General features: G+C 32.9%; 4 protein-coding genes across 4 annotated transcripts; 2 read left to right on the top strand and 2 right to left on the bottom strand.

Moving 5' to 3' along the window:
* Positions 1-809: 809 nt before the first annotated feature.
* LOC132604238 (PHD finger protein ALFIN-LIKE 4-like) lies at positions 810-6,762 on the top strand. The gene is made up of 5 exons (XM_060317659.1): positions 810-1,058; positions 1,644-1,676; positions 4,175-4,403; positions 5,275-5,407; positions 6,116-6,762. Exons 1-5 carry the CDS (start codon positions 962-964, stop codon positions 6,389-6,391), a joined length of 768 nt encoding a protein of 255 aa, XP_060173642.1. The 5' UTR covers positions 810-961; the 3' UTR covers positions 6,392-6,762.
* A 3,046-nt stretch (positions 6,763-9,808) lies between these two features.
* On the top strand, positions 9,809-14,603 carry LOC132601909 (uncharacterized). The gene is made up of 8 exons (XM_060314959.1): positions 9,809-10,033; positions 11,684-12,511; positions 12,744-12,906; positions 13,005-13,237; positions 13,332-13,436; positions 13,524-13,649; positions 14,003-14,134; positions 14,463-14,603. Exons 1-8 carry the CDS (start codon positions 9,809-9,811, stop codon positions 14,601-14,603), a joined length of 1,953 nt encoding a protein of 650 aa, XP_060170942.1.
* An 863-nt stretch (positions 14,604-15,466) lies between these two features.
* Positions 15,467-16,302, bottom strand: LOC132601908 (uncharacterized). The gene is made up of 2 exons (XM_060314958.1): positions 15,904-16,302; positions 15,467-15,739 (listed from the first exon to the last, which is right to left on the bottom strand). The coding sequence occupies exons 1-2, from the start codon at positions 16,300-16,302 to the stop codon at positions 15,467-15,469; spliced, it is 672 nt and encodes a 223-aa protein (XP_060170941.1).
* Positions 16,303-16,314: 12 nt separating this feature from the next.
* On the bottom strand, positions 16,315-17,894 carry LOC132601907 (uncharacterized). Its single transcript, XM_060314957.1, has 3 exons — positions 17,509-17,894; positions 16,714-17,204; positions 16,315-16,514 (listed from the first exon to the last, which is right to left on the bottom strand). The coding sequence occupies exons 1-3, from the start codon at positions 17,892-17,894 to the stop codon at positions 16,315-16,317; spliced, it is 1,077 nt and encodes a 358-aa protein (XP_060170940.1).
* Between the last annotated feature and the right edge of the window lie 2,849 nt (positions 17,895-20,743).

The raw sequence follows: 20,743 nt of genomic DNA, 5'->3' as shown, positions 1-20,743 counted from the left end.
AAGCCACTAATAATGTGGTTTTGATTATTTCTTTGAATGTCAACATATTTTGTTGATTATTATGTGGCTCTGAGACTCGAATCAGAAGTTGTTTTTTTTTTTTTTTGAAAAGTGCCAGATATATCCCTGTACTATTAGAAAAGGGTCAAATATACCCTCGTTATATTTTAAGTTCAAATATACCCCTGTCATTATATTATTGGTTCAAATATATCTCACCTCCGTTAAAATTGTCTAAGGTAGACATCCAGTCCTACGTAGCAATGTCATTTAATGAAGTGGATGTCACGTGACATGTTACTTCAGCACCTCTAACCCATTTTATCCCTCCCTTCTATTTATTCCTCCACCATTAAAACTTAGCGAAATGAATATGATTCCTTCATTTCCTATTATAAACCCCTCAAATTCCAGTCTTCCCAGAAATTTCATTTCCCCTTCACCACCATTACAGCCGCATAACTACTAGCTAGAGCTCTGGAAAGAAACTATTTAATATTTTCTTAAAGAATTGGAGGGAAAATTCCTAGAAGTTTTATCGTAGTTGCTTTAAAGAGTAAAAACTCTAAATTACTCACCAATTCTTTAGCGAAATGGATAAGATTCCTTTATTTTTAATTAAAAATTTTCAGTTCAAGCTTTGAATATAAAGCACTTCTCTGCTAAGACCTCAGCGACGTGAATCTAAATTAGTCAAAACTCAATACAACTACCAAACAACAATATGAAATTAAAAAAAAAAAAAAAAAAAGAGTCAATTTGGACATTTCTCCTTATACAAAACCCAAATTTGATTTGTTGACTTTCAGTCAACATCTCATTTCACACACACAACACACAAAAAAACCCTTGTCCCTCCCTCCATGTTAAAATTTCAGTCTCCCCCAAAAATTTCACATTTTTCCCTCCAATCTCTTTCTCTCTCTAGCTTTCTCTCTCATCCAAAAATAGTAAGTTTGTAATGGATGGAGCACAACAATATAATCCTAGAACTGTTGAAGAAGTATTTAGAGATTTTAAAGGTCGTAGAGCTGGTCTTATTAAAGCCCTCACTACTGGTAATTAAAAAACAACTTCAAATTCACTATTTTACTCATTTATATGTAACCCCTTTATTCTTGTATTTTTTTTTTTACTGTCTCATGCGAGTATATGGGTCTAATTCAATCTTTGTTTATGTGGGGTTGTTGAAAATGTTTAAAATTTTTAGCCTTTTTTTATGTATGTAACCCCTTTTTGTTTCTTTTTTTTATATGTGGGTTTATTCTTGTATTTTTTTTTTTTTTTGGTCTCATGCAATTGTATGGCTTTAATTCAAATTTTTATTATGTGGGGTTGTTGCAGATATTGAAGAATTTTACCCATCTATATGTAGCCCTTTTTAAAATAAAAAAAATAAAAAATTGTGGTGAATTTTTTAAACCAATTTTTATTGTTGGCTCATGCAAGTATATGGCTTTAATTCAAATTTTTATTATGTGGGGTTGTTGCAGATATTGAAGAATTTTACCCATTTATATGTAGCCCCTTTTGTTTTGTGTTTGTTATTTGTGGCTTTTATTTTTTGATTTTTTATCAATATTTTTTGTTTCATGCAAGTATATGGAATTAATTTGATCTTTTGTTATGTGGGGTTGTTGCAGATGTTGAAGAATTTTATCAACAATGCGACCCAGGTAAAGTCTTGTTTTTTATTATCAGAGTGTTGTGTTCTTTTCATTTTGTTAGGCTTTTGTTATTACCATATATTTTTCAGAACAAAATTATACTTGTAATCTAACTGTGAAATGCATTTGTGGATGTTGTGGAGCCCTGGTGCAAGTTGTTTAATGATTTGGCAATTAGTTTGTATATCCATGTTTCCATTTCCTTTTTTTTTTTTGTTTTTAAAGAATTACTCCCTCTGGTTCATAATATCTGTCCACTTAGCCTTTTTGTTTTGGTTCATAATAAGTGTCCTTTACATAATCAATAAGGAATTAACTTTATTTTTCCAGATTTTCCCTTATTTACATATCCTTAAGAAGTCTTTTAACTTACTCCAATTTTCTATGATATCCAATTTTCTATGATATCATTTAATAAGGGTAGTTTAGTCAAAATATCATTTTTTTTAGGAGTTAGTGTTTTCTTAAGGGGTGTGAAAAAGGTTAACTTGACACTTATTATGAACTGGAGGGAGTACATGTTTACTTTTTGGCCATTTCAGGGTGTTACTGGTTTTGTTCTTCATATCTGACTGTAGTGTTTCCGTCCTACTATTGTGTTTTACTGATCTTTTACTGTAGTTGGGTGGTAGGTGCAGTTGTTAGTTTTATGCTTCACATAAAATTTTAGCCTATTCTTCCTATTATCGCATGTTATTATCAATATAGTCAGATTATCAAAGTTTTTTGAGTTACTTCATTGTTTCAGTTTACTACCTTGCGGGGATTAAGACTATTGCATGTAAAAATTAAAGTGCCTTTCTATAAGTGTGCTGTCGCAGAGCTTGGTTAAATTGTGGCACTTATGAGTGCTGTTTCTATCTCAATAGTAGTTTACTAAGTGCCAGAGAGGTCATTTGTAATGTATTCTTTTAATAGTGTCAGAGCTTTAAATATCTGATATTTTGGTAATTCAAATTGGCTATACTATTTTTTTCCATATTTTTATAGTGAATAAAGCATTGTTGATTCACATATTCAAACAAAATTCTCTTTATTGAAGTCTGAGGGAGCTTCGAGTTAAATTGTTGCAAATGGAATTCTTGGCTATGATAAAGATTTACAAGGGTTTTTGTCTCATTCATGACAAGATGAAAACCTCCCATCCAGTTCTTTCTTCTTTTGAGTTATTGTTTGGTGGAGCTAGTTTTATTGAAAGTCATTGCTTGGTGCTTAAAGGGATGAATCTATGCGAAGCAAAGGGATATCGCTTCATGAGTGAAGCTATGCAAAGTGATTCCAATAGGAAGCGGTCGGTACCTATGTTGCTCGGACTCTTCAAAAATGTCGACGGGTGCGTGTCGGATATTCCAAAAGTAGTGTATTTTTGGAGAATCCGACACTGATGTGGCAACATTTATGGAGAGTCTGAGCAACAGTACTCAACTTTGAGAAGTAGATTAGTATCAACAATATTGCATAGTGGATGCTGCAAGGAGTTATGCGCTTCACTTCAAGAAAGTGTGAACTTCATTTCTCGCTTTTCACTTCAAGCCTCGTGAACCTTGTCAATTTTGTGCGCTTTTCGCTTTTAAACACATAGGTGGTGCTGGAGTGATGTTGAGAGAACATATGTGCTTGCAGCATAAATGCAACAAAAGCTAGAGCCGAGCTGTTTTTATATCTCGTTCCTGAATGTTTAATCTTTCACTCCCAACACATGTTTAGACAACTTGCATAATATGAATAGTTATTACTAAACAGTGGTTAAGCTTTACTGTGGACTTGTGAATTATGACAAAACACTACCTCAATGAGAAAAGAAGCTGATCAAGATCGTTCCCTATGTTATCCTTAATCTTAGAAATACTTATGCAACACAAATATCTCAGAGATCTACAAAGCAACCTCTGTGTTCCACAAGTTTACAAAGAATCATCTCTCCATTATTTTCAGAAAGATAGATAACTTTCACTTTTGGGTCCTCTCTCTCTTTCTCCCTCTTTTAATGACGGTTGTGTTCGGGACTTGGGGCAAATTTGTGCGCACCTCGACTATTTCACAGGTATTTGCTACCTCCCACCATCGTATTGGGTGGCTCTACCCATTACGGCTTAGGCAGATAGGATGAAATCACTTAGTGCTTTTGTCTCCGCTAGGACTTGTTCGATAGGTTTGCACCCATTTCATTGACCACCAACTTTCTCTTTTGGTCTTGACTCTATGATCCTTAGCCTCCCCTCCCCTCTCTCTTAAGCATGATAAAGGCTATCAGTTCTCTTGTAGGAGTGTTATGACTTATGATAACTTGATTATTGTTTAAATCTTTGCTAAAGACTGATCATGGTTATAGTTGCACTTGCATCCATATCTTGATGCTAGCTATTTCCAAGGTTTCCTTCTACAGTTTCTTTTCAATTTTTCAGATGCTTTCTTGTGATTGCACTGTGCCTTGCGTTACACTCTTGTTGTTTTTACATAACTAAGTCTGAAGCTAAAACTATGTTTTTATGCTCAATCAATTGCAGAGAAGGAAAACCTCTGCCTTTATGGATTTCCCAGTGAACAGTGGGAAGTCAATTTACCAGCCGAAGAAGTACCCCCAGAGCTTCCTGAGCCTGCTTTGGGGATAAACTTTGCCCGAGATGGCATGCAAGAGAAGGACTGGCTGTCCTTGGTCGCTGTGCATAGTGATGCGTGGTTACTTTCTGTTGCCTTTTATTTTGGTGCTAGATTTGGGTTTGATAGAGCTGATAGGTATGTTTCCGGTTTTTCTTTTTTCTTTTTTTTTAATTCTCTGTAGCTCACTGGGTATGCTGTTGTTATTAGCTCAAATGAAATTTTGTCTTTCCTAAATGTTGCTACTCTGTCTCAGCAAAATTTTCAAAGTTACAAATTAAGAGGTGATTTCTACGCCTATCTCAACTTACTAATGTGCTTTCGTGCCTTGTCATATTTCTCTGTCGGTTCATCTGATATGATTTATGAGTATGTGGCACTGATAAACACAATGGTGTGACTTGTGAGTATGTGGTAACTTAAATTACAAACCTTTACCTTGTAGCTAGTTCCTTTCCTATCTCTTTTCTACTATTTCATATTATGCTGTAATTAAACTGATGCAATTTATGGTTTCTATTGAGTAATCTTTAGAGTGACTCCTGCTCTGTTTTCCAGCTCTATGGTGTCGGATATCTGCGGACTCCAGTCGAGTCCTTCTGTCCCAAGTTATGTGGCACTTTTCATTTTTCGAGATTTAAATTATGTAAAGTTTGACCAATATTTGGAAATGTATTTTTTTCATCATAGTGACACGACAAGAATTCAACTTATAGTACTTTTTGTATAGTTTTTGAATATATAAATTTTAATTTTAAAATAATGAGTTTATTTAATCCAATTTAGCTTTAAAAATTAGTCAAATTGACTCTCGGGAAACAAAACTGTCACATAAATTGGGACCGAGGGAGTACTTAATTATTCCTTATTTTTGCAACTGTAAGAGCAAGGGTGTAACTTCTTGGGTTTGAACTCTTGAGTGGGAGTGACCGGCTGAGATGAGGTGCTTTTATTTCTAAAATAAGCTTTGGCATATCGTCTAAGTGGCTCTTTTTATCTTGAGTTGCAGGAGAAGATTGTTCAATATGATAAATGATCTCCCTACAATTTTTGAGGTTGTGTCTGGGACAGCCAAGAAACAATCAAAAGACAAGTCATCAATGTCAAATCACAGCAGCACCAAATCTAAGTCTAACTCAAAGGTAGTCATCATGGTACCTTTGTGTGACAAATGGAAGTTTTGCCTTTTTCATTTGTTTTTGGATTAAATGCGTTAGCTCAACATATTCTTCATAAGTTCATTGCAATTAGGTGATTATAGAACATTTTTCTAGCATTATTTTTTCATATTTGGACATTTTAGGTTCTTTGCTAACAGGGTGTCTGTTAGATTTCTTCCACCCGTCTGATTTTATGCAGTGTTTTATGTGTTTATGCTTATTAGATTCTTGAATCATGGGTATGAATCTCTTCATGACATCGCAAATTTCCTTTCTCTTTGAGATGTGGCTGGATATTTTATTATATTAAATGCACTTTCTCCAATAACGTCTAAGTCTGTTCTGGCCCTTATCTCACTTGTACGTAGGCTTTATGTGTTTCAACTTATGAACTAAATGTTAATAGCTTTTCCAACTGGAGATTAAATAGGCTAACTTATGCACCATTCTTCTTCAGATTTAATAGACAGGCCATCTATCTAGAAAACCTGAACAACCTATATGAAATAAACAAAATATGACAACTCACTGAGTCCTTGAAGGTTTATGGGTTACATAATTAAACCCATCCTGAAACTTTTGCTATTCAGGCTTATTGTGGTATTCAATACTTGTTAGTTTGCTTTGTCGATGTTATTCTGTAAAAAACTGCCAGTTGAATTACTGTTTCATTTTCTGATCTGATCATAGGTGACACAACGTGGTTCTGAATCTCAGCCCAAGTATTCAAGACCACAACCGAAAGACGAGGATGAAGATGGTTTGGAAGAAGATGATGAACAAGGAGAAACGCTATGTGGGGCTTGCGGAGAAAACTATGCATCTGATGAATTCTGGATCTGCTGTGACATATGTGAGATATGGTTCCATGGCAAGTGTGTTAAAATCACTCCTGCCAGGGCCGAGCATATCAAGCAGTACAAGTGCCCATCTTGCACCAGCAGCAACAAGAGAGCACGCGCCTGATTGCACCTGCACTATTTGGATTCACCCTTTGTGAAATCGGGAATTGTTAACAAGATCTTTTTCCAGTGTGAGAAATGGAGATTTTTCGAGAAGCTTTTAGATGTCATAGCCCATAGGGGTTCTATTCTAGGTTACGAATATCTATTATCTAGTTTGCAAGAATGTAGTTGTCTAGTTTGTTTATGTAGTATGCCATGCTGTGTATTATCTAGGTTTTCAAACCATAATTAGTTGTGTAGGTTAACGTTATGGTGTTAAGACATTTGAAGTCTCAAGTAGTCTGTGTTCTGTTAAGGGAAGCCATTTTTCCCAGTTATGTGGTGTTAAGGATTATATTGTTCTTCCTCAAAAAAAATTTCGTCTTTCGTCAACCTTTTATTTCCTGCTAATTTTGCTTTGCCTGCATGTATGGTTCAATAAATTGATTGTGCCTTTAATTTATATGTTCCTTATCTAATCCGATGCGTTCTGAAGCAGCCAATATCTTTCTGGAAATTATTATGCAACATGAGTGCTAAAGTACTTGGTAGTTCATTTTCTCTTACTGTGAAGGGTCTACTAAAATATATTAGAGAGTCTAATGTCTTTATTTTTTGTTTTGGGTTTCCCACCCGGTGTCGGTACCTATATTGGAGCTCGACTATATTTGGATTTGCGCCGCGTAGGGCTCTCTCGGAAGAAGGGCTCCCTATCAAGGATTTCTCTATACTCAGGATTCGAAATCAAGACCTCTATTTAAGAGAGGAGCCAATTCTATTCGCTGCACCACATCCTTTGGTGGTAGAGTCTAATGTCTATTTTCCTATTAGTGAGTGCATAGAGCAGTCTCTGACAAAAGCTTGGTAATTAAGTAGAGAAAGGTAGAGGGGCGGACCACAGTGAGTCCAGGGCACACTTGACGTGTTTGAAATTGTGTGCGTACATTCAATGAGTTATTAGGCAGCTGCTAGCCTGCTACATTTAACGAGCATAAACGCTGAATTGCGCACCAAAACTTCAGAATGTTTTTGTTTTTTGTTGGATTTGTGTTCTTATCTCCAAAGTTTGCACTGTTCATTGATCACTAAGTCATATATTTTCTTTGTAATTTTTAAGTCTTTTTTTTCTTTTTCGAATTTGAGATGTTTTTAAAATATTGATTGCTGTTTTTTAAATACAAATTTTACAACTTTCAAGAAATAAGGGGTCGTTTGGTTGGTGGGATGGGATAAACAAGGATATTAAATGTCTTGGGATCCGGATATCTTAGGGGATTAGTTATCCCACCTTCCATATGGGATAGCTAATCCCACAATTTTAGTACAAATCTATATATAATATAAAGCTAGGCAATAGAAAGATGATGTGGCACCTCTTTATGGTCACCAATGTTATTTATCTTTTTTCTCCTTTTTTTGACATTTTTTTCACCATTTATGTGCTATATTAAAAAAGTTCGAAAGTGACTTATTAATTTCCTTCTAATTAATATGTTTTCTAACGTAGAGGCCATGTAGGTGACACACTATTTAGGTAGAGTATTTTGGCCTAATTAATGTCAGTATAGCATTTTGAGTCCGTTTGTCTCCCCACTTTGTAGTATTTACGTGGTTATTAAATTTCCATTACTCACTTCTTTCTCTCTCCCATTTGTGGTATTTATTTTCATATTAAACTCCCGTATTTACTTCCTCAGTAACCTTCAAACTCATTAAATACCAATTAACTTTCTTACTTATCAATAGTGCACTAGCATTATTAATTATTAATAATAATAATAATAATAATAATAATAATAATAATAATAAAAGAAATAATAGAAAAAACACTTGACATTCCCCTCTCTCCCACAAGAAAATAGCTATATAATGGAATTTGATGAAGGTTTTCCTTTACTCCACCAAAACAGAATATGCACCATTTACAAAAAGTAAGAAAGAACCTTCCTTTCTCCGTTTTATTTCCCTTCTCAATTTATTTTCACATCTCATAGTTTGAGCCTCTAATGTATGCACTCCAATATAGAGTTAGGGAAACAAATATAATCTTCAATATGAATTTAAGATTATCAGCTTGCTTACAAGAATTACCTACAAATCAAGAACAATTATAGATGATTATGATTGGACGACTGCATAATGAAGAGATATTTGTATAATGCGGCTATTTCATCTATGATGTTATAAACTGTAAGAGGAAATGTTACAGTAGTATGTATTTTTAATGTATATCTTTCTGTTTCTGTCTTATTTTTTATAATTAATTTGGTTCATTTGATAAGTTTGTGATATTTTTGTGAATAGTTCGGTGAGAAAACTAAAATTACTTTGTAAGAATAATTGAGAGAGAGGTTTGGTTCTTATTTGTGGACTCTTTACTGTTTCAATTGAGACCAAATTATTTTGATCCTTTTCTGTTTATAGGCTGCAACAGGAGTATGTTGATGAAAGAATTGTTGTTGTAGTTATTATTATTATTATTATTATTATTATTATTATTATTATTATTATTATTATTATTATTATTATTATTATTATTATTATTTCCCTTATGTTTGAATGATAATGCAAATGGTTGTATAATTTGATACTACTTTTTTTTTCAAATATTTAGGAACCAAAAAAATATTACTCCCTTCATCTCGATTTATGTGATAGTTTTCGCTTATTGATAGTCAATTTGACAAATTATCACAAATAACTCAATATTTTGAAATCTAAATTTAGATATCCATAAATTAGACAAAAAGTACCATAAGTTGCAACTCTCCTCATGTCAATATGATGGGGGGGGGGGGGGGGGGGGGGAATCTACTTTTATAATTTTTTATTAATCACGAGGTCTTTCATAAAATTCACTCGCCATGGGAACAAGCATCTTCTCCTTTGTCAACCTATATAATTTTTTAAAATAACACTGGTATTCTTATTTGAAAGGAAATATTCACTTTTATAGTTTTTTTCAATTTTTTTAATGAAAAATTTACTGGACATAACTACCTCTAACAGTTATTTATTAATAATAGCTACCTTTTATTTTATTTATTTTTAATAGCTTAAATTAATTTCAAAATTACCAGTTGTAATTGCTCTACAAGCGTCTCTGTATTTCCCTAAACTTACGACCCATGTTCCCCAATAACTCCCAATCTCTTCTCTTTTCAAATTAATTTCTCTCCCATCTTCAATATCTTCAACCGTATTATACGCCAATTATCTATCATCATTATTATCATGATTCCATCTTCCTTAATCATTACCCACACAGTGTAGGTAACGAATTTTGATAATTTATTAGAATTTTTTTACTTTCTTTGTTGTATTTCTCTATATTTATTCTTATATTTCATCGTTTTCTTTGTTTATTTTTCATTCATTTTTTTTTTCTGTTTTCAGCCATTGTTAGAGTGTTTAAAACAAGATCTAATTCTCCATTTTAATGGCGGAAAGAGATACTCCAAGTAGGAATACTCGAGGTAGTCCTCATGCTTATGATGGTCCTAGTTTCTCTTTGGGATTTTCACAACAACAACTTCCAATTGCAGGAGAATCTGCTAAAATTGCTGCTGAGAGAAGAAGCAAGAAGATTCATGACCCATCAAGGATGCGTCAACTTCCTCCAACTGAAATTTCAAAACGGAGCAAGCAAAAAGATGATGTACCAGTAAAAAAAAGGTTCTAAAGTTGCTTAACAAAATAAGAGAAAAGTAACCAAGCCTTCTTCAGACGTTAAGGGTAAAAATGTTGTTGAAGATGTAGATCTGGAAGAGGATGAACAAGTATTGATGAAATTTTTCGATTTGTTGTTTTGTATTTCACTATATTTCTGTATATTTCGACATAATTGGATATGCAATTCAGTATATTTCTGTGTATTTAATAAAATCTATATGTGCATCAACTGTAGTTTATATCATATACAACATAACTGTGAAAAATTTTACCATGGGAGAGGCATATGTATGACATGGTGTGTGAGGGACTATTTAATTGAATTATAATGGAGGGCCCACCACTTTATCCTCTCATCCTCCTTTTTCGTCTTCTTCAATTTCTCTCTCCTCTTTTCCTTTTTTTTCTCATTTTCTGTTTTTCATTAATTTTTAAACCCTTTTCCTCTCTTCTCATTTTCTGTTTTTCATTAATTCAAAAATCAATTCTATTATACATAGATTAAAATTCTTTAAGATATTCTTCCGTTTCATTATCCAATTTTTCAATTTCTTCTTAATAATTCAGTTAAACTCCGAACTACCTTGAAAGAAAATATTTGGCCTTAAAAAAAGTTTTAAATTAAAAAACTGATAACTAAAGATGAAATTTAGGATACTTTGAAAAGTTTTTTTTTTTTTTAATTAAAAACCACATAGCATGGAGTTGTTGGTGCTTTACACAAGTAGACCCTGAATCTAGAGCTGTGCAAAAATCGGTTAACCGATAAACTGGACCAACAAAGTTTTCAAACATAACTGGTTTGGCCTCCTGCATCTTCACAAAGATATATCACTGAAATATACTTAAAAATATAATTTTAATAAGACCTTATATTCTTATTGGGTTACTGATTATCCGTTAATAAAAATGTAAAAATCATAATCGAACTGGTAGTCCAATAAAAAAAATTACAAAATCGTATAAAAATCATTAACTCAATAACTCTATATCGGTAAATCAATAATATTTTTTTCCTTCAATTTTATCGGTTAAATCGATTTTTGCACAACCCTATTCAGGGTCTACTTTGATGACACTTAAAGTTTTGAATTTCTCGGATGTAAAATGTAGCAACTTTGAATTGAATATATACTAAAAAAAAAAAAAAAAAGGGAAGCACAATAAATTTTCCAAGGTGGTAGCATGGCATGTGAAGAGAAAATGAAAGGTCACTAGTGAAAAGAGTAAAAATGTAGGACCCACTGTGCACTTGTCAATTAATAAACACCCTCACACAAATATGACATGGCATACCTCACACATAGTAAAACTTTTCAATTGGATATGCAATTCAATATATTTCTGTGTATTTAATAAAATCTATATGTGCATCAACTGTAGTTTATATCATATACAACATAACTGTGGAAGTTGTTTTTCGTGGTTAACTGTATTTCATTATATTTCTATGTTTTTTCACAAGTACATATGTTTACTATTCTGTACTTATTGATTTTAAAAGCTGTGTTAGTTGTGTTATGCATTTTTTTTTTTTTTTGTGTGTATATTTTTCTTGGATATGCAATTTAGCATATTTCTTGTGTGTGTATGTTTTATACAATTGTTTCAGCCTTAACTTAGTGTTGCATTTTTATTTTAGGAAACTAAATTCTATGTTAGGAGTCATCCTGAAGAGGCTCCATCGATGCAACGACACACTAATATCGAGGTGTTCAAAGATATCAAGAGTAAGCTAACTGTTCCACAGTTAGAGATCTTTTCCAAGACAATATTTGGGAAATTCCTCGGAATGCAGCACCTGGAGGTTCAAGCACAGATTTTTAGGTGCTTCATGGTAAGAGAGCTCAAGGAGAGCACTTCTGATTGCTTTACAATTGATATAAATGGTGCCGTATTGAGATTTACCATGAGAGAATTTGCCCTTATGAGCGGGCTAAATTGTGTAGCCGATGAAGGTGAATTTACATACGATGAGGAAGAATCGAATAGGATTATGGATGTATATTTTGGTGGAACTAGGAGTAAAGTAAAAAGATTGGAGTTCATTGATTGCTTTAAGAATAAGTGTTGGGGAGATAATGATGAGGACGCTGTTAAGTTTGCAATTTTGTTTTTTATAAATACATACATCTTTTGCGGTGAGCCTAGGAAAACGAGTATACCAAGGGTTCATTTTGAAGTGGTTGAGGATGGAAGGTATGTAGATTATCCATGGGGCAAAGAAGCTTTTAACGAGTTGATTAGAAGCATCAGCAAGAAGTATTCTGCCACAACACAGTATTATAGGATCCATGGGATGCCATTGGCTATGCAAGTTTGGCTTTATGAGTGTTGTTCAAGAGTTCCATCGTATCTCGCTATTAAATCCGGAAATTCCATTCCAAGAATGTTGAATTGGAGGTCCATCGATAGTCAGCCAAAATATAATATTTTGATGGAAGGCATTTTTAGAGACGGCAAACAGTCGGTAATATTCGACACTCTAACTTATTTTTATGTTTTTTCATAGCATTTTATTTTGCAATTATGCCTTACTGATTTTAGTTTGTGCTCCACTGTTCTACTTTCATATTATTGCTTTTCTGCTGGTTTTTTTTCCTGATTTTTTGTATTTCACTATATTTCGGTGTATTTCCCGATTTTTTGTATTTCATTATATTTCACTATATTTCATAGCATTTTATTTCTTTCTTCTTCAGAGCTGTACATTTGCAAATACAATCCCCACTAGCAGTGAGTTGGAGAGCCTCCAATTGCTCGATGTTGTTGTCTGTCGCGATACAGTAGACAAAAATGTCTTAGTTGATGCCAATGAAGGTACCCAAGTCACAGATATGCCAGTGGATGACTTTGATGATTTCAGTACTACTCCCCCTACCTTTCTAAGGGCAAACAGCAACAACGGACGAATCAGACAGATTCTCCACCTTCAAAGAGACGCAGACAACTTCCTACAACAGCTTCCACATCTAAGAAACAACAAATCCACACCGAACCACAGACAACTGTGAAGAAGAGTCACAAGGATCAAAAGGTTGCTCAAAAGCTTATTTTACAGAAGTCTGCTTCACCAAAGTTGAATGAACAAATGAATAGACCCCAAAACACCACAGTCCTACGTGATGTCCTTACTATATCCATGAAAGAGGAAATACAATTGCTAAGGAAAGATTTTCAAGTTTTCAAGGAATCAGTAAGTGATTATAGTAATGAAACAAAAAAAAATTTGGTGTATTTACTTTACTGTTTCTAAACAAATTGAAATACTATTTTTGTTTAAATATTAGGTCGTTGGTGAGTTCACAAGTGAGTTGTCAAAGCTTCGAACTTTCATGGATGACAACTTCAAGAAGCTATTTGAAGCAATCAAGGTGAACAATTCTGCGGACAAGGTAAATGTGTGAAATTGTAATTGAACTAACATTTTTATACTCTTATTGCGAAATACAATTTATATTAATTCATTTTTTTATGTGAAGGCTGCCGATAGTGAGGCGCCGGAGCATCAAACTGATGCTGGGCTACAGTTAACGCCTGAAGAAAACTTACGTCATGATTCTACCATTCAAACATCTCCTCCCAAACATGATGATGAGTCAATTAAGGTAAAATGAGTTTGTGACGTGAAATCCATCTTTTAAAGTTATGTTGTTGTGCATTGTATGCACAAAAAAGTATATGGTTGCCATGTTCCAGTCTTAAATTTTAAAGTTATGTTTTCCTCGGTATTTTCTATTTTACAAACTTTCGTATTTTATGGCGTTATGTTTGTATTTCACTGATACAATTGTCTATTTTACAATCTTTTTTTTTTTTTTTTTTTTTGTATTTCTATGTATTTCCACCCCCACAGAATCAATCTAATCCTGGCCCTATTTCTGTGTATTTAGTAATTCTCCAACCTTATATTTTTATGTTATGATTTTGTTTTAAATTTTGATTTTTTCTTATTCAAAAGGGTGTTGGACCAAAGTTGCATGAGGAAGTTCCGGAAATTGTAGTGACCGCCGGAAATTTAAGAGCAGATACACGTAAAGCTTCATCTGAAGAGATTAATCAGACGGACGAAGGATCTTTCAACTCAACAGAGGTAAATTTTACATTCAATCTTATAGATCTTTTCAAGATACTGCTATACTTAACATTTATTAAATCTGGGTTGTATTCCAGCACCTGCTTCTGGTTATTCCAGTCCTAATGCAACTTAATATTTCTTAAACATTTCACTTATTTTTCATTTTAATGTCCGTTAACACCGAATTGTATGCAATATTATTTATGAAAATGAAGGACAAAAATTACAGAATACAACTATGAACAAGCCTCTTGCAGCATGTATGTCTTTCAACATCAGAGTTCCATTTTTTTTTTCTTCAAAATTCTCAACCAATAATAATTTTTATTTTTTATTTTTTCAGGGATTGTGGTGTGTATGTTGCCGCATTTTGCTGAATACGTTTGTTCTGGATGAGGCGTTCCATCTGAAATTGATGCAGAAACACTACGTAATAGATACGGGGCATTACTATGGGAATACGGATGGCAAAAGGCTGATTTGAATGCCTTCAGTGACAATGAACTGCCGCCAAGACCAGTTAGGCCTGCCATAGATTACAACGTGGTCGGCACAGTAGTTGTTAATTAGTCCACTAAGTTGTAATGTTGAATCGTTTTTCACAGTACTGTTTTGCTGACCATTTTTCTACATTTTGTTGTGTTGTTTTGTAAGGAATTGACAAATGGAAATGTTTTTTCATCAATGACTTAACTATTTTTTGTTTAAGTCTCCCATATTTTTATTTATCGTTTAATGAAAACAGCCTCTGGTGCATTTTCAATATATTCCAATGTTATATACCACTCTTCAATTCGACAAATTATTCCAGGTGAACTGGAATACTCTTACATTTTGAACACTGAAATACAGAGATATACACAGAAATATAGTGAAATGTAAAAAAAATATAGTGAAAATGCAAAAGGAAATACACCGAACTATAGTGAAATACAAAATATCAGGGTTGTATTCCAGCACCTGCTTCTGGTTATTCCAGTCCTAATGCAACTTAATATTTCTTAAACATTTCACTTATTTTTCATTTTAATGTCCGTTAACACCGAATTGTATGCAATATTATTTATGAAAATGAAGGACAAAAAATACAGAATACAACGATGAACCAAAAATTTCTTTATTTAATATTTTTGGGGATAAGGTATTTTTTTTTAAAAAAAAAATAATTGCAATCTAAACATCTACTTCTTACGTGGCTCATTGGAACAAGAACGTCTATTGTGACCAAGACGTCCACAAGTACTACAAGCATTCCTACGTTTACCAATCATCGTCTCCATTAATGGTTTATCTCGCTTTTTCTTTGGCCTTCCCGGGGGTCTCTTGTATCTTGGTGGCAAAACAACTTCATCGCTTATGTGTTTGGGAATATTCCACTCTCTCGTCAGGCAGAGGATCCACAGGCACATCATACGTCTTAATCACTGTCTTTGGTTTGAATAGGTCTGAACAATATTCATCAGGCATAAGACTTTTACTCTTCAATACAGCCCATGCATGTGGACATGGTATCTCGTCCATTTGGAACATCCGACAACTGCATGTTTTCTTTTTAAGATCAATTATGAATCGCCTTGCCTCATCATTTACGGTATACACATATTCAGTTGATGGTTCAACCTAATCAAGACGAAATGTGTCAGACCAGAATACATTGAATATTAACAGAATTACTTAATATGAAATACATGGAAATATACAATCCAAACAGAATTACTTAAGTACCTTCTAAAATATGCTGAAATATATGTAGGCAGACTTCAACAAAATAAACAGTAACATACCGTCATACGTAGAGATTTACATTCGTTTATTGATAATAATTGCTGGAATGCTTTCCCAAGTGTTGTGAATGTGTATGTACCGTTCCTCCTATTAGTGCAATTCCATCTCCCAAACATCTTCCTCACTTCTTCAAGAAAATCGAAAACAGGCAACTCTCTTGCTGCTACCAATTTTCCATTAATACATTCGGCTATATTTGACGTCATTGTCCATCCTCTGTTAACGGGTGAATACAGTCGAGCCCACTTTTCCCTTCCAGCATCCTCCAAGTACTCTTTTACCCGAAAATCAACCTTCTCAATCTTCTCCATCAGCTTATCAAACTCAGCCTGTGTGTATGCTTTTGCAAGTGCATAGAATACAGGACTCAATACTTCACCATTCGACTTGTATTTCATGGTCACATTTTTTCATAAATGCCATATGCACGCCAAATGTGGCACAGTTGGATACACTCTACTCACCGCCTTAATGATGCTCTCATGTCTATCTGATACAACACACATGTTATCCCTATTCCCATAAGCTTGTTTGAACTGCTCAAAGAACCAGGTCCAAGACTTATCGTTCTCTGAATCTATCACACCATATGCCAATGGTAGAATGTTACCTGCACATATATGTTTTTGTGTATTATTACAGTGAAATATAGCATAAAGCATATTTGAAATACATTATAAATATAATGAAATACAACGAAATATACCAAAAAACAGAAAAAAATGTATTTAAACATTTTGGCATCTACCTGCACCATCCAACGTGTTGGCTGATACAAAAGTACCGTTATGTAGTTTTAAGGTGGGAACCATCTACTACAACTATTGGTCTACAACATTCGAAGCCTTTTATGAACGCTTTAAGTGCTATAAACAAATACAAGAACTCGTTTTGTTGTGATTTGTGCATTCTCACATGTGATCCAGGGTATGTTTTATCCAATATGTAGACATATCCCGGTAACTTCTTGTATGATTCTGTTGGTTCCCCTCTTAATTCATTCATTGCCTTTTCTCTAGCCCTCCAGGCCGTCATATAAGAAACATTAACGTCATACTCATTTTTTACATCGTCTACTATATCACCAGGTGTATATTTCCTCTTGTGATTTGCTATTTTTGGCTTAACAACTGACGCACCAATCAACCAACTTGTTGCTTGCCTTTGGGAATACACTTTGTCCTTCAATGGACACGTATGTTCGTCATAAAAAGATCTCACTCTGAACATTTCAGAGTTCGCAATACTTGAAGCTCTGAATTTCCAATGACAATCAGTTGAACAGCATACCAGAGTGTAACTACATAATCCAAAACAAGAAAAGAACAGTCAGATTGAAGTTTCAAACACATACAACATCATAAATACATTGTCTATATATACTGAAATGGTTAGATAATGGAATTAAATAATTCAAACAGTTCGTATTTCACTATATTTAATTAAATCCAACTGAAATGTAATGGCAATACAACAGTTTACGTCACTGTATTTCAATGTATTTCTTAGTATATTTCAATATATTTCATATGTATTTCATAGTATATTTCAATGTATTTCATATTTTTAGGTGACTAACATACCTTACGGCATTCGACCTCTACATCCTGAAATTGAATCTTTTTCGAATTGCATAATTCGCCATAACATTCTTCAGAGTGTCCTTATCTTTGTAGATTTGATCAACAAAAACATCCTTATGTTCCTTGCTTGAAATTATCAAGTCATCGTTGTTTTGAAATAAAACAACAGCCTTAGCACAATCCGACGCATCCAAATCATTTGAATCAACTACGTCCATAGCATACATATAATCATTAAATTCAAGTTGAAACATATCATCTCCAACTGCAGATTCGCCGGACACAAAATTCTCAAGATCATTATCAGTTATGCTAACGCACAACGGATATGCTTCAAATCCCCTGTTTTCTCTCTTAAGCTCAACATACACCCTTACTCCCATATTGTTGCGTATTTCAATTGGCATGTTGTCTCCTTCAATAGCATATTTTATTGATATCGTTTTCCTGCTAATATCAACACCTAACTGAATTGCTATAGTTTCAACCAATTCACCGTATGAACAATAATCTTTGAAGACAACTGCGTCTAGTTTGTAATCAACAAAGCAATTCTGTTCATTCCAAAACCGGAGTGTCTGATCGCTGTTGTTATGCTTGACATGTTTCGTTTTGATAATTCAACAAAACTAGAAGAACATTGACTGCATTGGAAAAAAAAATTCATCGTTCCAATCACAGAAAATTGAATTAAAAAAAATCACGCAAATCATTGAAAATTTGAAACATACCTTTTGTAGAATCTGAAATACAAATCTGATCTTCACTAAAATTCCATATATACACTCGTTCGTATCTTATTGAGTGTATTTCGACTTGATTTTGAAGAATTCGAATGTAGAAAACAGAGCTCAAAGAGATACTTCTGTAGTTGGATCTTTTTAGATCTTCAGTATTTTTTGAATTCAAAAGGTTTTGATTGTGATAAAAGTGGAGAGAGATACGTAATCTGTTATGGAAGAACATTCATTACGCGTGATTAATGGGTAGATTTAAACGAATCCCTGAATTTAAAAAAAAAAAAAACTTTTCCATAAATACGGCCTAATTTTACTCAGCAGTGTCGGACGTTCCGTGTATTTCAGTATATTTCAAAAAAATGAAATACACGCGTTTCAACTTAAAAAACAGCTACGCTTAGTAAATAACAATTTTATAGCTATTTCTTGTTACAAGCTACTAAAAGGTAGCTATTTATGTAAGTTTTACTTTTTTAATTTCTGAAAGAGACTGAAGCTTGAAATTGTTGTTTAAGTTCTTGTGAATAATCTCTCTATTTAATGCAGTATGTTGAATTTTGAAGAAACTTTCAAAAGAAACGAGTTAGAGTAGAAGAAATGGAAGTAAGAAAAGGAAAAGGAAAAAAAGATATATAAAAAGAAGGGAGAAGGAAAGGAGAAAAAAAAAAAAGATTCATACAATTTGATACTTGATTTGGGTCAGATGGAATTAGTTTTGTATTTTTTTCAGGTTCGTATTTTCTTATTTATTTACCTTTTTTAGATTTTAATCAAGAAGAAAATTATGAAACCACTAGAATTCAACTTTATAATGAAGTAAAAAGTTAGAGTTAGATACCAATAAACATTTATTGTTTGTAAAAGGGAAGATCATGTTTTTAATACACAAACTTACAAAACGAATTAATTTTTCTTGATTTTTTTTTTTTTTTGTTGATTACCTGCTTTTTAAGAAGAATAAAGGAATTAAACTTTATCTATATATTAATTAAAAGAAAATAAAAGTTAGAAAAGTATATACAACTAAGCGTGAATAGTAAATTGATTACAAGTTCTAATCCATTTGAATTTGATGATTTACAATACCTAATTTTTTTCCCACATTTTAATATTTGAGTATTATAAAAAAATTTATGCAAAATGCTGTTAGGTTTTCCAATACCGCGCGAAGCGCGGATTAATTCACTAGTAATTAATACAGTAACTAAACACGGGATAAAATAATTCCACAGGTTATCTCACCAACACCCCGAAGTTTATTGAACAATTCTGCCTCCCTTCCTTTCAACTGTTACTTTGATAGTATTATTTTCATTATCAATCACATAAAACGAAATATATCAAGTAAATAGAGAAAATAAGCAACGTCTAATTATGAAAGATAAGGTATCTTTGAGATTGGGCACCCAGAACAGGAGAGCTACTTGACTTTTCCAAATTTAACTAATTTTTTCATTAACAAGTCTAGCTCTCCGTATTTAACTAGGTTGTTGGCTATATTTTATGGTTACTTTGCAAACAAATATATTGAACTCGATCATTATCTTGTCTTATCTTTGGATATTGAAAGAAGTTGAATCATTATTGAACTAAGGCTATTAACTTCTCACATGCACTAGTCGCCACACACTATTTTATAGAGAAAAAATTATCCAAATAGATTTTGATGTATGAGGGTAAAATTATTTTAGTTATTGGCATATACTCAACACAAATAATACTTGATTCTGGGTTAACAACCCTAAACATAATGGAAGACCAAAAAAAAAAAAAAAATTTAAGAGACATTTTGGACCATCTACGCTAAAGTATATCCTTTATTTCAATTTATATGGTATAGTTTAACTGGATACAACGTTATAACAAGAAATTACTAAGACTTTTGGAATTGATGGTGTCAAAATATCTTATATCTCCTCTGTCTCAATTTATGTGACTGTATATATGACTGGACACAAATTTTAAAAAGAAAAAGAGACGTTTAAAACTTGTGGTTTAAAACAAATCATAGACATTTGTATGGCCAAACCATCTTATAAACGCTAAAATAAGAAGTTTAAAGTTAAATTATTTCTTAAAAAAAAGAAGTATGATAATTTTTTGGGAATAGACTAAAAAAAAAGTATGAAACATAAATTTAGACAAGAGTAATAATATTTACTATATGATTATAAGGCTTTTGAAATATACTGTATTAAATACGTATGAAATAACATTTGGATAGCTATAAAAGCTTGTCATCAAGAGCAAAATAAAAAAATCAAGTTAAATTATTTTTAAATATAAAATACTATATTAATTTTGAGACCAACTAATAAGAAAACAATGACACACTTTCAGTAAGTATGTAGAGTATTATTAAGAACCAAATGACCTCATCCCAACATTTATATTCTTTAATCATATTTAGTAGGTGCAAAGGGTAGATTTAGGAATAGGAGCCATTTACTAGTGACATAACCTCTGACCAAGAGGTGTTGTCTCTTCATGATGGACAGAGACAATCACACTTCATG

This window comes from Lycium barbarum, chromosome 7 (assembly GCF_019175385.1).
Source record: "Lycium barbarum isolate Lr01 chromosome 7, ASM1917538v2, whole genome shotgun sequence".
Taxonomy (NCBI): Eukaryota; Viridiplantae; Streptophyta; class Magnoliopsida; order Solanales; family Solanaceae; genus Lycium; species Lycium barbarum.
This window is presented reverse-complemented; position numbering and strand designations above follow the sequence as displayed.

What these genes read in the sequence shown, in the direction of transcription:
- LOC132604238 (XM_060317659.1), top strand. Translation starts at nt 962, where the DNA reads ATGGATGGAGCACAACAATATAATCCTAGAACTGTTGAAGAAGTATTT. An exon ending in TATTAAAGCCCTCACTACTG is followed by an intron (nt 1,059 to 1,643) that starts GTAATTAAAAAA and finishes GGGTTGTTGCAG; the next exon opens with ATGTTGAAGAATTTTATCAA. An exon ending in AATCTAAGTCTAACTCAAAG is followed by an intron (nt 5,408 to 6,115) that starts GTAGTCATCATG and finishes ATCTGATCATAG; the next exon opens with GTGACACAACGTGGTTCTGA.
- LOC132601908 (XM_060314958.1), bottom strand. Translation starts at nt 16,302, where the DNA reads ATGAAATACAAGTCGAATGGTGAAGTATTGAGTCCTGTATTCTATGCA. An exon ending in GTAAATCTCTACGTATGACG is followed by an intron (nt 15,740 to 15,903) that starts GTATGTTACTGT and finishes CGTCTTGATTAG; the next exon opens with GTTGAACCATCAACTGAATA.
- LOC132601909 (XM_060314959.1), top strand. Translation starts at nt 9,809, where the DNA reads ATGGCGGAAAGAGATACTCCAAGTAGGAATACTCGAGGTAGTCCTCAT. An exon ending in TTAGAGACGGCAAACAGTCG is followed by an intron (nt 12,512 to 12,743) that starts GTAATATTCGAC and finishes TTTCTTCTTCAG; the next exon opens with AGCTGTACATTTGCAAATAC. An exon ending in GGATGACTTTGATGATTTCA is followed by an intron (nt 12,907 to 13,004) that starts GTACTACTCCCC and finishes TTCCTACAACAG; the next exon opens with CTTCCACATCTAAGAAACAA.
- LOC132601907 (XM_060314957.1), bottom strand. Translation starts at nt 17,894, where the DNA reads ATGCCAATTGAAATACGCAACAATATGGGAGTAAGGGTGTATGTTGAG. An exon ending in AAAAGATTCAATTTCAGGAT is followed by an intron (nt 17,205 to 17,508) that starts GTAGAGGTCGAA and finishes TGGATTATGTAG; the next exon opens with TTACACTCTGGTATGCTGTT. An exon ending in ACCAATAGTTGTAGTAGATG is followed by an intron (nt 16,515 to 16,713) that starts GTTCCCACCTTA and finishes ATATATGTGCAG; the next exon opens with GTAACATTCTACCATTGGCA.